We start from the raw sequence: 16,613 nt of genomic DNA, 5'->3' as shown, positions 1-16,613 counted from the left end.
TGCTTCGGTTTCAGAGTAGGACTAGGAAGGAAATAAAACAATAATGAACGTGGGTAATGACCATTCTCAAGACAGCACTGTCTGCCTTCAATTCCTGCTCCGAGTTGCTGCAAAGAAACTGAGCCACCGCTGCGCCATCCCCTGGCTGCCGGGAAAAGACCTTGTTTGTCACTTTCACTTTCGTTTGTCTCGGTTAGGGAGGGAGAAGCCAGGCTTTGATGAGTTGAAGAGGATCCTCAGTGGGGTTGTCGTAACCCTTGAGGCGCTTGTGTCTTTGCGTTAGAGACCCAAGTTCAGGTGAGGCTTTGATTTCCCCTTGGAAAAGAACATTAATTTTCTTTCGGGGTGGTGCTGCAAGTGAACAATATCGCATTTTATCCTTACAAGCAATAACACAACGTGGAATAAAAGGTAAGCTGTTGAGATTCCTGCATCGCAGGGGGTTGGACTAGATAACTCTTGGGATTCTGAGATGTCTATGTTATGCAGGTAAGTATAATTGCATTTCTGTATTTAATCAGGAAGATCATATTTCTCTCCATGGTATGGGAAAGGAGTAGGTTGTTACCTGAAACATAAGAAATGATGTAGCATAGAAATGTTCCACAGGTTCTTCACTTTTCATAAGGCAAAGTTTATGAGTTATCGTCTTGGTGATTACGGTATTCCATATGTTTTCATATCATGGTTGAAGGTATAAACCATGAAGATGCTCCCACTTTTGAGCTATAGACCATCTAGTGGCTACCATGGGCGTAGCCAGAATTTTGGCTATGCCCATGGCTGCTACTAAGAACCAAGTTAATGAGCATTTATTTTAAGGTGAAAAAGAAATACTGTATGAATTCTGTGGTGTTCTGCTGCAGTGCCTCTTGTGGGCACTGGGGGATTGCAGATCTGGAAGAACCCAGAAAAAGCAGCCTTTCTCATGCTTTGCATTGCATGGGGCTTACACACTAGGATGCCTCCCTTCTCTGTTTGGTTTCTTGGGGCCAACTTCGTGTTACCTGGTCAGGTTTGGGCTAAGCTAAGATGTGGCAGCGGCAGACAGAAAGTTGGGTTTCACACATCAATTCTGCGGCTACGTTCAGGCCGCTGTGGTTATTTATTTATTTATTTATTTAATTTATTAAATTTGTATACCTCCCTTCATCCGAAGATGTCAAGGCAGTTCACAGCATAAAATATCAGTTCCATTTACCTTGAAATTATTCCTTCTGAGTAGACATGCATAACATTGCACTGTCCAATGCACACACATACTGTACACCTGCTCACACACATGAGGGCAACGTTTTATCTCCACTGTATGCCTCTGAGTGCCATTTGTTGGGAATTGCAGGTGGGAGAGTGTTGTTGTGTTTGGGTCCTGCTTGCAGGCTACCCACGAAAATCTGTTTGGCTAGTTTGAGAACAGGATGCTGGAATAGATGGGCCAATGGCTTGTCTTGCAATTCCCAACAACTGGTATTCAGAGGCATGATGCTTCTGGCTGTGGAAGCAGAAAGGAATTTACTCAACAGACGCCTTAGCTTTTTGTTTCTGATGGGCAGGAGCAGAATGAGTGCCTCAAAGAGCCTTCCTGAGATCAACGAGGACCTGTACTCTCGCCAATTGTAAGTCTTGCGACACATTACATAAAAGCATTCTAGCAGAGCTGAAAAGGGATATCGACCAGGATCTTGAGAAGGGATTCAATAGGTTACTGGGAACTTAGGTTTGTCCAATTAAAGTGGATTAAAACACCCAGGCCCAAGAAATCCACTGTAACAGCAATCAGACTTTTTGCAGTTAGGAACGTGATGGGGAAATACACTAAAAAGTGTGGAATAATGATTGACTGATGGGACGGCGCAAAATACACCACAGTCACTACCACAACCAAATCAAGATGAATGCTCATTCACATATAACCTCCCCAGAAAAAATCAGAACTAATTATAAGCAAAGAGCAGATGTTGTATAACCTGCATGCCATCCTTGTGCATGGAGATCGGAATGCATGCTCAATAAACAGATTGTCTGGAGGAGGCCTGGGTGGCTGAAAATGATCACAGTGCTATGACTGGGGCAAGATGTTACAGAGTGAGCAGTGATATGAATGTATTTTGTTCGGGGGAAATGGCAGACTAAGCTGAACTAAGGTATGTGTGATGGGGGCCACATATCCTACTTGGCAGAGAAGACTCCTCTGGTTGATTGTGTTGCTGTTTGAAGAGTCGTCCAGGCTAATGGTAAAGACCTGAAGTTACCTATCATCAGTTAGTACCTGGCTAGCAGACCAAGCAAGCATACAAGTCACCATGGTCTAGTTAAATTAACTTGTTTATAGCTAAATTACAACGATTATCTCTAATTCTGCTGCCAGTGCCCCAGGTTTTTTTAATTAGAATAGATGACAACAAACAAAAGTCTGAAAGAAAATCAATTAAACATCAGCATGAAAGTGTGCAAGTTAGAACAATCCCTTTCAGTAGTGGATACAGTCAATGTCATCCCAGTCCATCATCAGACTAACATGGAAGATTCTCAGTCTTCAAGATCAGGGTCCCCTGGGTCCAGGCATGAAGTCCCAGAGCAATAGTTTCACAAGAACAGTCAGCCCATGAACCAAACACATCTTTGTTTCAGACTGTGAAAGGATTCAATCAAGCAATGTCAAATGGCCATATATATATATATATATATATATATATATATATATATATATATAGTATGCTTCCTTACTTCTTAATACCCATTGGTGGTGATGTGTTAGTCATTCAACCACTGCTATATTCCATACCTTCCAATACCATAAGTCCAGGTCCAAACCCTCCACTGTCTTCCAGCTTTGTACAATGGCTAACTACACTGCAATACCCAGGAACAGTAGCAAATCTTTGCATGCATGTGTAAATTGTAATTTTCAAACATGTTCAAAAGGAACAATGAGAAATCCACCTGCTCATTCAAAATGGTTGACATTTTCTGCATTGCTGCAGACCAAAAATGTACCACTGTTGGACATTCCCACCACATATGCATGTATGTGCCCTTACTCCTGTAATGCCTCCAGCAGTTCTTGGATGTTCCCACAATCATATGGGAAGGCTGTACTGGGGCTCTGAACCATAGGTGTGTTTATGGTTTTAAGAGTGTTTTCCAGAACATGCCCCCTTCTAGTATTCCACTGTTTATTGGTGATCAGGACAGCTGGAAGATGCTCTTTAAAGAATCTGGGGCTGGAGCAGCAAGATTCTGCTGCTACTCCCACTGTGCACCCCCCCAAATTATTTCTAAAATTGAATTTGCACATATAAATTGGCATGTGTACATTTTATGCAAATCTGTGTCCTCTTGTTTGGTGACCCATTTCCTCTTTTGGGGGCAATGTGTTAGTGCCTATCATAGCTGAGATGGGGGCAGGTACAAGTGCCTGGCAAGGGTGGAGTTTAAGGGTAGAGGTGGAGTTTAAGGGAAGCTGGTGAGAGAATGCTACTGTCCAGGGCTTCATAACTCACCATATTTCAAACACAGAGCTGTGCTTTCCCCACAGATATGTTCTGGGCTATGAGGCCATGCAGAAGATGGTGGGAGCAGCTGTGCTGGTCTCTGGAATGAAGGGCCTGGGGGTGGAGATTGCCAAGAACGTCATCCTTGCAGGAGTGAAATCTGTCACTGTCCATGACCAGAGTGAGACTCAGTGGAGTGACCTTTCTTCACAGGTATGCAGCCCAGGGTGAAATCCTATATCTGCTCAATGGTGTTCTGAGTTTACATGTGTAGGATTGAACATGTTAGAGGCTTTGCCTAGCAAACAAGGAAATGTGGCACAAAGTCCTCTTCCCTCGTTGGCACTGTTATCATACCCTATGGCTTTTTTCTATCATTGTTGCATTCCTCTGGGCCATCCCTCCCACTTCCTTAATATATATTTGCAGCAGTGCCTCTCTGAGGCAACATCCTATACATGCCAAGTCAGAAGCAAGCTCCCCATCTTCCTGCGTAAGTCTATAGGATTGCAACACTAATTTCCAAATTAGGACCTAGTAAAAGGAGCCCAAGATTCTATGCCAAGGATATATATATATATATATATATAGTGTCAAGGTATGAAAATATAGATTGCATACATTTTCCATTATTTGATAAGTTTTTGTGTATGACGTGTTTGTTAACAAGTCTTTCTAGAGCTCACATTGGGTATCTGTGGTGACCTTATTGTTGACACTAGTGATTTTGTGCCAAGCTATTCGCATGTATTTGTCAATCCTATATTGTTTTCATATAATTTTATTCTGAAACCCAGAACCCTGTGAGAACTCTAGGCAGAGCATACTATTAGTCCAAATAAATTAATCAATATCCTGTCGTGACAAAGGCTAAAATCTATCACTTATACAGCAAATTTTGCTTCATTTGCCCTATATGTCCCAACACTCTATATTAAATCATAAGTCACCTGAACTCTTGACTGATCCAAGTCTATAGCCCACTGTAATAATAACTACAATTAGATGCCCCCCACCAAAAAAAAAAAACAATTGGTAGTTCCATGGCTTCCAGCATAATCTAGTCATGAGATTCAAACAAGGTTGCATAATTTGGGAAGTCTGGTGAGTCAGTTGCTGCTATTATTAAAAGCAGTCAGAACTGGAAACACTGCTACATTAGGCTATGAATTTCACAACAGCTTGTTTTGAAATTAATTTAAAAACTCCACCTTCTGGTACCCTGGTTCTCACAAGCAACACAGCAAGCTGCCTTATACTGACTCAGACCATTGGCCCATCTAGTTTATTATTGGCCGCACTGACTGGCAGCTGCTCTTCAGGGTTTCTGTACTGAAGTCTTTCCCAGTACTACCTGGAGATGCCGGGGTTTGAACCTGGGACCTTCTGCATGGAAGGCAGATGCCCTACCAATGAGCTACAGCCCTTCCCCAATGTTCTCAATGTCTCCTTCAGTATATTTGGCTTCAAAGACTGGAGCAGTATGTTTGCAATGTTGGTTTAACAACATACCTATCCTAAGCTAAAAGTATTGAAATACTGAGCCCGAACATACTGGAATTAATGATCTGAATAAATAAGCACATTTTTGCATTATTCATTGAAGATATGGGAAAAGCTAGCGGCAATGCAAGGTGCTGAAGTCCTGCCCCTTGGCCACTGGAATCCCTGACAAGTTTCTCTCGGGACTCCTGAGATTTCACTAAGCATTGCTCTCACAGTTTTAAGCCTATGCTTGCAACAATTAGGACAAGATGCTTGGGTTTTTTTAGTAACAAAACCGTCAATAAAAGCTGATATTCTCACAATGCTCTTTTCTGCACCCTGTTTTCTGGTGCAATCACATAATGAATTGCAACCCGCCCTATGCTGATGAAGAAATAGGCACACTCCCTTTTTAAAGCATATATCTGATGATGGATGGAGTCTGTGAATGGAGCTGGAAGCCAAATTCGGAGTCTGCTCTAAGCCAATGTAGTACTGAGGGCCTAACTGCGTGTGACATTGATAATGCGGTTTGTGGTGGCGTTTTTTTAAAACAACAGCAACACACAATGTGTGGTGAGGGGCATTTTTTTCATAGATCACAGAATATGGAAAGGGGAGGTTTAAGCCTTCTCTCCAGCCATAATCTCTCTGAAACCCCCCTCCCTGATTGTGTCAATTACCATTAGGGAACAAAGCTCCCATTGATACTAAAGAGTGACTCCCCCCCTCCAACGTGTACTTAAACCTGCCTTCCCTGCATGCTGCTATTTCCAAAACCTGTGCTCAGAATTGAATATTTTTTAAACATGCAACATGATTCCTAATGGCATTGCTAATATCCTATGTAGCTGGGTCCTGAATTTGGTGGTAGAGCAGTGGGTAAAAGAGTAAAATCCAGTGCTTTTTTTCTAAAAAAATATATTTAGGGGTACTCTTATTTTGACTCAAGAAAATAACCGTTTTATAGTTCAAATCGGGGGGAAATAAATACAGTAAATGGACAAAAGTACAAAGATTCACAAAACATTTAGGGGTATGCGTACCCTCCAGAAAAAAAAAGCACTGGTGAAATCCATTGTCATCCACTCAGCTCCACAATGCGATCCTCCCGCACCATCCTCACTCATTGCTGTGTCTCTGCAGTTCTATCTGTCGGAGAATGACGTGGGGCAAAACCGAGCTCTGGTCTCCCAGTGCCGCCTTGCAGAACTGAACACACATGTCCCTGTGCATGCCTATACCAATGGGCTGTCTGAGAGCTTCTTGTCTACTTTCCAGGTAAGGACAGAGCTGTGTGTCTCATGTCATGGGAGTGACTCTAGTGATGATAAAAAATCAAACTCTGGTCACATCCACACCATCCATTTAAAGTGCATTTAAAGCACATGGCTTCCCCCAAAGACTCCTGGGAACTGTAGTTGGTGAAGGGTGCTTGAGGGGAAGCCACAGTTCCCAGGATTCTTTGGGTGGGGGAGCCATGGGGTGCTGTGGATGTGATCACTGTTTCCAGTGCTTCAGCAGGCTCTGACCTACATCAGTGGGAGAGCTTTTGCTCTTAACCCAATGAAAGCAACAAGCCTGTTGCCCATGCCCAGCTGTTTCTCATAGTGGTAATTTATGGCCTAGTGACCATCAAGTGCCACTAACTGTTTTGTTCTGAGGTTGCACCTGAATCTCTAAGTGGGGATCAGCTCTCATGTCTGTGGTTGGTTGGGATAGCTGCAGTGTGTTGAGTGGCGTACCACTGCCTGTCATTCGATGGTGCAGGTGGTGATCCAACGAGTGAGGGATCAGGAATAAGCAGGGACAGAAGCACCACTGCAGGGTTGTCTTATGGGGCCAATTATCTACATAAGCTGTGCTCAGAAATAACCAACCAAAATGTCATAAACTGATCAAGCTTTCAAGTCCACCAGAGATCTTCATCAGATTGGTTGTTGAAGCAAAACAGATGGGAGAGATGGTGTGGGGGGAAAGCTGGCTCAGTACTGATGTTGAGAAATTCTGCTTGGAGACAGGGAATCCTAGCCACAGGTGGTGATTGGCTAAGTTCTCCCTTATCAGCAGTATGACACAGCAGTTTGTTGTTAGAGTGTTGAGTTTGGAATAGGAGTTTGAATCTTGTCTGTGTCTATATAGTAACTTGTACAAAGCTGTGCTTTATTCTGCTGTATATAATAAAACTAAACAAAAATCAAGTTACTAGTCAGCAAGTTCTGTTCCTTTTTGTCGTCCTGGAATTCACTGATTTGGCAGCTGGTAGCAAGAGTTATGGTTAAGATCCATCAACAATTGAAGCCATAATATCTGCACTGATGAAAAATCACTTTTATTGTATAGTCTCAGAAGAGGCATAACTATGGAAGTTGTTGCAAAGGGCCCACACTCCGGGATTTACCACTACGTGACCCGCTGTCATTGATGAGGAACAGAGAATCTGTTTGGAAAGTGCTCTCTGTTGTGCTGTTTCTTAGCCTCTTACATTATGCAGATCACTATTCTGATACTATTCTGCACCAAACTTTACAGGTTGTTGTCCTGAGTAACTCACCCTTGGAGGAGCAGCTGCGAATCAGTGATTTCTGCCACTCCAAGAATATTTGCTTTGTCCTAGTTGACACCAAAGGCCTGGCTGGGTAGGTGTTGGGGGCTTCTCTTCTTGTCCCAAGACTGGGATGTTGGAGTGGTGCAGTGATTCTGGGTAGAATAAGAGGTGGACTAAGAATTTATATCAGCTGCCAGCATTCTGGCTGGGCACTGCGGGGTAGGAATGGGGGAGAGATTTGATTCAATTTGCATTTAAGGGTGAACTTAATTGAGTTTGTTTTTTTCTGAAACAAGATATAAAACCAAGCTCATCTGTCCTTCAAAATTTGCACGTCTTTGAATTTTGCCATGAAGTTTCCCAGCCAAGCACTGAGTATACAAAAATGCATATACCGGTGGTGACCATTTTAGGCATGTCCAATTAACATGTGATCACCCACATGTGGGTCCTTTTGGACCCAGAAGAGGAAGGGGGACGCTTATATGTACTTCCCCCCCAAATGGGCAAAGGTGCCTGGAATGGAACCTGTGCACGAAATGATAATCACCTGTAAATTGGTAAAGTGTGCATATGTTAGTCGAAACAACAAAAATGGCACCATATTATAATAATTTTTTTTGTTTAAAAATGTGCATTGTTGCACACTGCCCCAATCCCCAAGCGCTGTGTGATTCCAGGGGTTCCCGTGCTTACCCAGGGTTCAGTTTCCTTGGAATGAGGGACAGCAGAGACAGTGGTGTCTTTATGAGATATGGTTTGTTTACACATATATAAATCCTGAGTCTATGATGGAGGGATTAGCACCCCAATATGCATTAGCATTAGCACCCCAATATGGTCTTGCTTCTCCCATAACTATAGCCTTGCATTCCAACAGAGATCAAGCCTGGCTCTCACTCCATTTCTAGTCCAGCTCATTCTCCCCTGGCTTTTGCCTGGCTAGTTCAACAATGGAATCCTCCACTAGATTTTAACCCTTTGCTTGATCTAGGCACCCAGGCATTAGAAGGGACTCAGGCACCATGCAGACTAACCCCCCTCCAAACTCTCAACTGTATTTTAGAATTTGCACTAATATTCCAATTAATTTTTGTGTGGGCTTTCAAAAAAATATTTGCAAATGGAGGTGGGAATGTGGAGAACTGAACTTAAAACTGGGAAATGGAGCAAAAGTGAAATTGATGCCTTCATCCTTCCGTAATGCAGGATGAAGGTTCTCTGAGCAGGTAGACCCCATGGGTGGAAGTGAAGGGCCTTTCTCAGGGTGGAGCAGTGACTGAGTGTAGGGAGGAAAACGAAGTAGAAGTCTGACTTCTTGAACTTTTGTCTTTTGGCTCCAGGCAACTTTTCTGTGATTTTGGAGAACACTTCATAGTGCACAATCCTTCAGATGCCGAACCTGCCTCTGCTGCCATTCACCGCATCACCCAGGTAATGTCTCTTCACCCAGATAACATCTGTCTCCTGCACTTTATTGCCCTGCTTGTGTCACCCTTTCTGAGCTCATGTCCTTCACACCCTGGATTGAACATGCCTCCTTCCAAAGGAGCCCCCAAGATGTCTTTCCAAGCTTGGATAATAATAATAATAACAATTATTAATTATTATTTATACCCCACCCGTCTGGCTGGATTTCCCCAGCCACTCTGGGCGGCCCCCAACAGAATATTAAAAACACTATAAAACATCAAACATTAAAAACTTCCCTAAACAGATGGAGTAAGCATCTAATCAGATGCAGGCAATCCTTTGATCTCTCAGCCAGAGTCTCCTGTTTTCATTGCTGTGTTGTTTTATAGTGATTGTTTTATTGCATATTTTAATTATGGACAATTATATTTTAATGTAACTGTTTTTTTCTACTTTGTAAACTGCCTAGCAGCTTGCTTTGGTATTAAGTGATGTATTTAACCGTAGTAGTAGCAATAATAATAATAATAATAATAATAATAATAATAATAATATACTCTTCCCCCAGAGTAACCCTGGCATAGTGACTGTGGCGTGTGACAGTGAGGAGAGACAAGGCCACCGCTTTGAGGATGGTGACTGGGTGGTATTCTCCGGGGTTGAGGGGATGACAGAACTCAACACCTCTGAGCCCTGCCTCATCCGTCTGAAAGGTAACAGGCTCTCTGTTTCCTCCTCCTCCTCATGTCTCTGGGTACAGTGCCTGCCTGCACACAGAAAGTGTCCAGAGGAGAATAGGAGGACAGATGTGGATCAGGAAGATGGACAGGCAAAGATTATGAGAGTGGAGTTTGACAGAAGGATGGGGTGGCACTGCATTGTGGGGAAAGAAGCATCATGTCACTCCTATTAGGAACCTTGTGGGACTTCACTAGTGAGTATTAAAGCACCTGATAGGACAAGAGACCTCCAGAAGAAATGCAGGTGTCTACCTTGCAGAGAATGGGTTTATATCATTTTATTTGACTTCCGTCCCATTGAACAACTAAGAGAACAGACCTAATGTTTGTGATCTGTATCTGTTTAGGAACCTGCAGCTTGGAAGTTGGAGATACGTCTTCTTTTTCTCCATACAAATGTGGTGGGATCATCACCCAAGTCAAGATACCTCAAAAACACTCCTATGTATGTTCTCGTCTCTGGCGGTGGTGAAAAAATGTGGTTATTCTTTTCCAGCTAGTTCATAGGGGGCCAAGATGAGCAGAGTCTTGGGTGAGCTTATTGCCAGGGCTGAGCATTTTAGCTGGAGGACTCTAAACAGGACTACTTCACCAGGGAAGAGACGTCAAAACTGCTGTTCTAGAGCCTGGGTGCAGAAGGCCAGCCCAAGCAGCTAGGGAGAGGATCGAGCTCCATGCTCTGCATGTCGAAGATCCTAGGTCCAGTCCACAACAGCTGCAGATACAGCTGGGAAAGGCTCCTGTTTGAAACCCTGGAGAGCCACTGCCAGTCAGTACAGACAGTATTGAGCTAGATGGGCCAGTGCTCTGACATGGTTGGTATAGCTCCTATGTTCAGCTGTGGTGAGGAGAGGCATTTCTTGAAGTGTGTTGCCTTAAGGCAGGAGTGGGAAAATGCAACCCATGGGTCACATTACCTCCTGGACAACATTCTGAGGCCCCCATGTCAGTGGTCGGTGGGTTGAGACTCAAAAAGTGGGTAGGGAAATGGATTGTGTGGCGTTTTCTTTGTACAGTAGGGTACACCCAGGCCACACAAAGGTCTCCACACCCAAGGAGGATGCAGAGCAGGGCACATGAAGAGCATAGCCTGAGGAGAGTACGGGGAGGTGACTTGGAGAGGAGGCCTAGCCTGAGAGAGTCCTGAGGGATGGGCAGTGATGTCTAAGGAGCTCCTGGGCCTGAGTTTCTCTACCTCCTACCTCAAAGAGAAGGATGTGCATTAGGTAGTTCTACTCCTGTCCACTAACCTCTCTGTATTCCCAGGAATCCCTGCGTACCTCCAGGGCTAATCCTAAAATCAGGATCCCGGATAAGGGGAAACTACCTCGCTGTCGCTCCCTCCATGCGGCCTTCTGGGCACTGCATGTCTTCCAGAGGGAGATGAAGCGGCTGCCTAGGCCCAGGAATCAGGCAAGTCTCCCCAGCTGCCTTCATTCTTCTTAGCAATCCCAACCAGCCTCCCAGGCTTCCTCATGTTTCCAACCCTGAGCAGGATATTGTCTCCTTCTGCAGAGAACGTCATTACTTTTCCTGCAATTAGCTCATTGTAAGCTTCCTCAGATAGACTCTTTCCCCAGCCCCAGCCTCATCTGTCTTTACTCCTCAACAGGCAGATGCAGACAAGATGGTGAAACTGGCACAGACCGTCTCTGTGAGCAAGGAGGAGGAACTGCAAGAGGACCTGGTGCGGACATTTTCCTACGGATGTTCTGGTGACCTGAGCCCTATCAATGCCTTCATCGGAGGCCTAGCTGCCCAAGAGGTGCTGAAGGTGAGGGGCAGACTCCTGTGAGGAAGGAAGGCAGCTTTTTGAGCTGTTTGGAGGACACTTTCCATGAGGCATCTGCGTCTCAGGTGTGGAACAAGGGTTCGAATCCCTACTCAGCCATGAAGCTCACTGAGTGACCTTTGGACAGCCACTGCCTCTCAGTGTAATCTATCTCACAAGTTGTGACATAGTTGTGGGGATAAAATGGGGGAAAGTGTGTATGCCACCTTGAGCTCCTTGGAGGAAAGGCGGGATATAAATGTTAATAATAATAATAATAATAATAATAATAATAATAATAATGTGGTAGCTAAGAGAATGAGGGAGGCCCCAGTCTGAGGCTGTGTTCACACTTCCATATAGTATACACTCACTGTGTTTCCGGTGCCTGGTTTTTAATCTGCTTCAACATCCAACTTCACACTTGCTGGCACCCTTTAGTCATTCCTAATCCATCTCTAGCCAGGGTGTGAACACCTTTGCATAGGGTAAAGATATCCCTGCCTGTCCATGCCCCCTGGTGTGTACAAACAGAAATGAATTTTCACACAATGAAGCTGTGATGGCGTGAGCAGCCCAAGGCGGGGGGTGGGGGTGGGGGTGGGGGGGAGGTATGAAATGCTCCTGAGGGGAAAAACCAAGAACTTCATTGCCGTCTAAGGTGTTTTTGTGAACACACTTTTGAGTCTCACCTATGCAATGAACTCATTTGGTGGCCTTAGGCAAATCACTACCACCCAGCCTGTTTTCCAATATGAGCAAACGTCTGCAGTAATAATACTGATTTACCTCACAGGGTTGTTGTAAGAATTTCCATTAGATAACACATGTGAAATTCTTTGAATGCATCACAGCACAAATGCTAATGATTATTATTTTTCTGTTATTTATTTAATATATGCACACACACCCCACTTCATAAAAGAATCCTTTTCAGAAGTTTACATAAAGTGTTCATAAGGAAATACCAATAAAACTACCAATAAAAGGAAGATTTTAAAAAATAGATATCATGTGTGTGTGTGTATGTAAAGGTAAAGGGACCCCTGACCACTAGGTCCAGTCGTGGCCGACTCTGGGGTTGCAGCGCTCATCTCGCTTTAGTGGCCGAGGGAGCCAGCATTTGTCCACAGACAGCTTCCGGGTCATGTGGCCAGCATGACTAAGCCGCTTCTGGCAAACCAGAGCAGCTCACGGAAACACCGTTTACCTTACCACTGGAGCAGTACCTATTTATCTACTTGCACTTTGACGTGCTTTTGAACTGCTAGGTTGGCAGGAGCAGGGACTGAGCAAAGGGAGCTCACCCCGTCACCAGGATTCGAGCCGCCGGCCTTCTGATCGGCAAGCCCTAGGCTCTGTGGTTTAACCCACAGTGCCCCCCACGTCCCATATATATATAGAGAGAGAGAGAGAGAGGTATTACGTTTAAGTAAGAAGCAAGGAGCATCCTGAAGCTACCCAAAGACAGGCTTCCCATCAAGTATGAGTGAAGCACCTGAACATTTCCTGATTGAGCCCAGAAGTGGCAGGTGCTTGAGTTTCATGCTCAGAAAGGCAGTTGCCCTGTCCCCTGTGACCCATTTGCTTCTGTGTCACTGCTGAGTTCAGGTTGCTGCCTGCCCTCTTTTGTAAACCAATCTAGCTGGTTTTCTTCTGGATTTGCCAGTTTAGGATTATCAACTCACAGGCCCAGCTAGGCAGTTTTAAATGAGTGCGGGTATGAGGCAGCTGACATGCAGTTTTGCAACAGCTACTACTTTGGATCATCTTATACAAAGGAAAGAAAACTGTTTCGTTTCAGTGTTAACTTGGGAATCGTCAGACGGGGCACACCTGTCCCTTTATAGGTTATTAGAAGTGCCAGGTGGTGACTGTCCAAATGCCTTATGCTCAGGGCTGATTCCATGTTTCAGGGGATTCTCTGCAAAGTGTCTCCTGGTGGGCCCACTCCTCTCTCAGAGGGCCCTGGGGGGGCTCATTGGATTGCAGTGACAGTTCTCTAAGCCAGCAGTGGGCACCTGTGCCTGGTCTACTTTTTGCTTCCCCACAATGCTCCAGAGCAATGCCAGGTCAGAGGAAATTATGGGGAATTAGGGGAAAAGGAAAGGTTGGCGAGATCTAATCTGCATGGGAACCTACCTACACCATTACCTACTTGTCTTTCATCTCTCATGCATAGGTAGTTTTTGCTATAACTTTGGTTTAGGGGGTAAATCAGAGAAAGGATATGCAGTGGATTATAATTCAGAGACCTTATTTTTGTTCACTTGTGAATGTAGTGTTTTGCTGCTGCTGCTGCTGCTGCTGCTGCTGCTGCTGCTGTGTGTGTGTTTTACAGTGTCCACCAAATGCCATCTTAAGCTTTGAGGATTTTTGAAGGTTAGGTTTCTGTCAGCTAGTTCCCTTATCTCTGTTCAGTCAGCTGTCGGTGACTGACCTGGAAAGAGATCTTGGGGTCTTGGTGAAATTGATGAAGATGTCGACCTAGTGAGCGGCAACTGCTGTGAAGAAAGTGAATTCCATCTTGGCAACAGTTAGGAAAGAGAATTTGAAAATAAAACTGCCCATATCCTGATGTCATCACTTGGAATGCCATGTATAGTTTCTGGCCACCTTATCTCTAAAATTATATTGGAGAGCTGGCAGAGGTGTAGCAAAAAAGGCAATCAAAATGTTCATTGGGCTATGAAGAATGGCTATGATGCTTGGGGCTTTTTAGTTTAGGAATAAGTAGGGACATGATAGAAGTATACAGTGGTACCTCGGGTTACATACGCTTCAGGTTACATTCGCTTCAGGTTACAGGCTCCACTAACCCAGAAATATTACCTCAGGTTAAGAACTTTGCTTCAGGATGAGAACAGAAATCGTGCTCCGGCGGCACGGCAGCAGCAACAGGCCCCATTAGCTAAAGTGGTGCTTCAGGTTAAGAACAGTTTCAGGTTAAGATCGGACCTCCAGAACGAATTAAGTACTTAACCTGAGGTACCACTGTATAAGATTATGTTTGGTGTGAGGAAAGTGGATAGAAACCTCGAGATTTAGGCTGCAATCCTTACACAATCACCAGGGAGTCAGTCCCATTGACCATGATGGGACTTACTCCTGAGTAGATGTGCACGGTCAGTAGAGTAGATGGGTTGTACGGTCAGTGATTTTTGGCAGCCACAACTTCAATAACTACTTCATTACTGGCTCATTTCCATATCTGTGGCACCGAGCTTCCTCATCTTGGCACCTTCTCTCGATCCCTTCTGCTTTCTCAGGAGCAGATCCAATTAAAAGTGATTAAAGGGCACGTTGACAGCTGGGAAATCCCTAGGTCGAATATTACATCTGCTTTCTCAGCTCACTGGTGGCTTTAGGCAAACCACGAGATTGCAAGCTCCATCTGCAGCTGTGAGGAGATGGTAGTACTTTGGACCAGGGATTTGGGACCTGTAAAAGTCCGGATGTTGCTAAACCCCAGCTCCCATCGTTCCTGACCATTGACCATGCTGGCTGGGGACTGGAGCCCAACATCTGGAAGGCCACACAGGCCTTCCATGTGTGCCTTCCATGGTTTTTGTAGACATTAGCGAGTGAGGCCGAACTCAGTGTGATGTTTATCATATAGTTTTCCCTTGAGTTTGCCTTTTCTTTCACAAATTACCAGTGCAGAGCACCTAATCAGGATTGGTACACTGGCATGTGGTGGGAGGGAGTGGGTTTTAATAATTTCCCGCTCCTCACACTGCGGTCGCATTCTGGATTGTGCGCCTACAACTTGCATTGGGAGAGAAATTCTTTCATTTGAGTGCTTTGAACGTTCTTTCCACACTTATAGAAAAGCAAAGTTTATTGGTTGCCAAATATCTTGGGGTCTGGGCCAAATTTGTGACTGACTTCTGAAGATCTTGAAGCACAGGTTGGGCAAGATATTAACGTGCTGTTTTCCAGAGTGGAATATCTGATTCTCTTGAGGTGTTAAATGACAAGACAAGCTGAAGGGTTTATGGGTTGCCAGGAAGGGTGGCCATGTGACCTACTTTGCAGGGAACAGGCCTCTGTCTGAAGGTGTCCTCTGTTTGAAAAACTGTCCAGCCCATGTCTGGTTTCAAGATACAGAGAACTGTAAGAAGGGAGAGCAGGAGAGGCCTTGTTTGCCATCAGCAGTGAGCAGCAGGCTGAGTGGGCACAAAGGATCACCTGGTCATATTCTTCCCTACCATGGTGAGATGTAATGCTTGCTATTCACAGCAACATACTGCCCCTGACACATAGCAGTTGTGGCTAGTAGCCACTGATAGCCTTTCCCTCCATGAATTTATCTAATCCTCCTTTAAAGTCATCTAAACTGGTGGCCACAATTGCTTCTAGTGGGAGCGAGTTCCATACTTTCAACTATGTTCTGCGCATGTGTGTTTTGTATTGAATGGATCCAAAACATAATGGGGGTGGGGAGAAGAAATGCCTCGGATATAAATTGGAGCAATACCTGTTTTTAGAATTTCCGTTGTAGTTTTCATACATGTTTTTCAGCTGCAGGCAAATTTGTTGTCTTTGCTGCAGAGATAGGTCATTCTGTCAGCTCCCAGCACGACTGGGAGCCCAACAGGGCTGCTGCCAACATGACTAGAGTGGTGTAGAATGACAAGAGTTACCATCTCCTCACCACAGCAGTGCTCTTGTGCCTTAAACAGTGGTGCAAAACATAGAAAACAGAAATGTGCAGCTTTTCCTGACACGTAGATGAGATCATGAGAAGCATTACCTGTTGAATTTTGGCCTGACGTGCAGCTGTTAAAGCACAGGAGCCCCCTCCAGAGGAGGAAAGCAGGAAAATTTGAACTATGTTTCATGAGTTTTCTGTGTTCATTAAGAGAGGCTGCTCCCTCTTCTCAAACCCAAACCTGCAGTTATAGGAAGGGCTGAGCAGTTTCCTCCTTTTTTTCTCTGTCTGCAGGCTGCCTCAGGGAAGTTCACTCCTTTGGACCAGTGGCTGTACTTCGATGCTTATGAATGTCTGCCTGAAGAGGAAAATATTGTGCAGCTGACTGAGGAAGACTGTGCTCCAGTATGTGACAAATTCTGCAGTTTGTACTTTTCCGTTAGAGATAGGATGGAATCACAGCTCTTTTTCTGCCTCTTCCAAGGCATTCCAGACTTTTCCACAAAGG

At 44.6% G+C, this 16,613-nt stretch overlaps 1 protein-coding gene and 1 long non-coding RNA gene across 5 annotated transcripts in view; one reads left to right on the top strand and one right to left on the bottom strand.

The window, feature by feature from the left end:
- The first annotated feature begins 51 nt into the window (after positions 1–51).
- UBA7 (ubiquitin like modifier activating enzyme 7) overlaps positions 52–16,613 on the top strand; it is a 46,550-nt gene continuing 29,988 nt past the window's right edge. The window contains exons 1-11 of one of the 4 annotated variants that reach the window (XM_079964320.1): positions 52–411; positions 1,554–1,616; positions 3,539–3,707; positions 6,126–6,260; positions 7,512–7,618; positions 8,871–8,961; positions 9,509–9,653; positions 10,028–10,125; positions 10,947–11,097; positions 11,297–11,454; positions 16,400–16,510. In XM_079964320.1, the coding sequence (XP_079820446.1) occupies positions 1,561–1,616; positions 3,539–3,707; positions 6,126–6,260; positions 7,512–7,618; positions 8,871–8,961; positions 9,509–9,653; positions 10,028–10,125; positions 10,947–11,097; positions 11,297–11,454; positions 16,400–16,510 (1,221 nt within the window). In that variant the 5' untranslated portion in view covers positions 52–411; positions 1,554–1,560. The remainder of the gene's footprint in view (positions 412–1,553; positions 1,617–3,538; positions 3,708–6,125; positions 6,261–7,511; positions 7,619–8,870; positions 8,962–9,508; positions 9,654–10,027; positions 10,126–10,946; positions 11,098–11,296; positions 11,455–16,399; positions 16,511–16,613) is intronic. The other 3 variants (XM_079964319.1, XM_079964318.1, XM_079964317.1) reach the window with 3 other exon arrangements.
- LOC307209369 lies at positions 7,559–13,972 on the bottom strand. The gene is made up of 3 exons (XR_013835560.1): positions 13,892–13,972; positions 11,826–11,968; positions 7,559–7,679 (listed from the first exon to the last, which is right to left on the bottom strand). It is a non-coding gene; the product is annotated as an uncharacterized lncRNA (long non-coding RNA).

Source organism: Podarcis cretensis, assembly GCF_951804945.1.
Source record: "Podarcis cretensis genome assembly, chromosome: 2".
Classification (NCBI taxonomy): Eukaryota; Metazoa; Chordata; class Lepidosauria; order Squamata; family Lacertidae; genus Podarcis; species Podarcis cretensis.
This window is presented reverse-complemented; position numbering and strand designations above follow the sequence as displayed.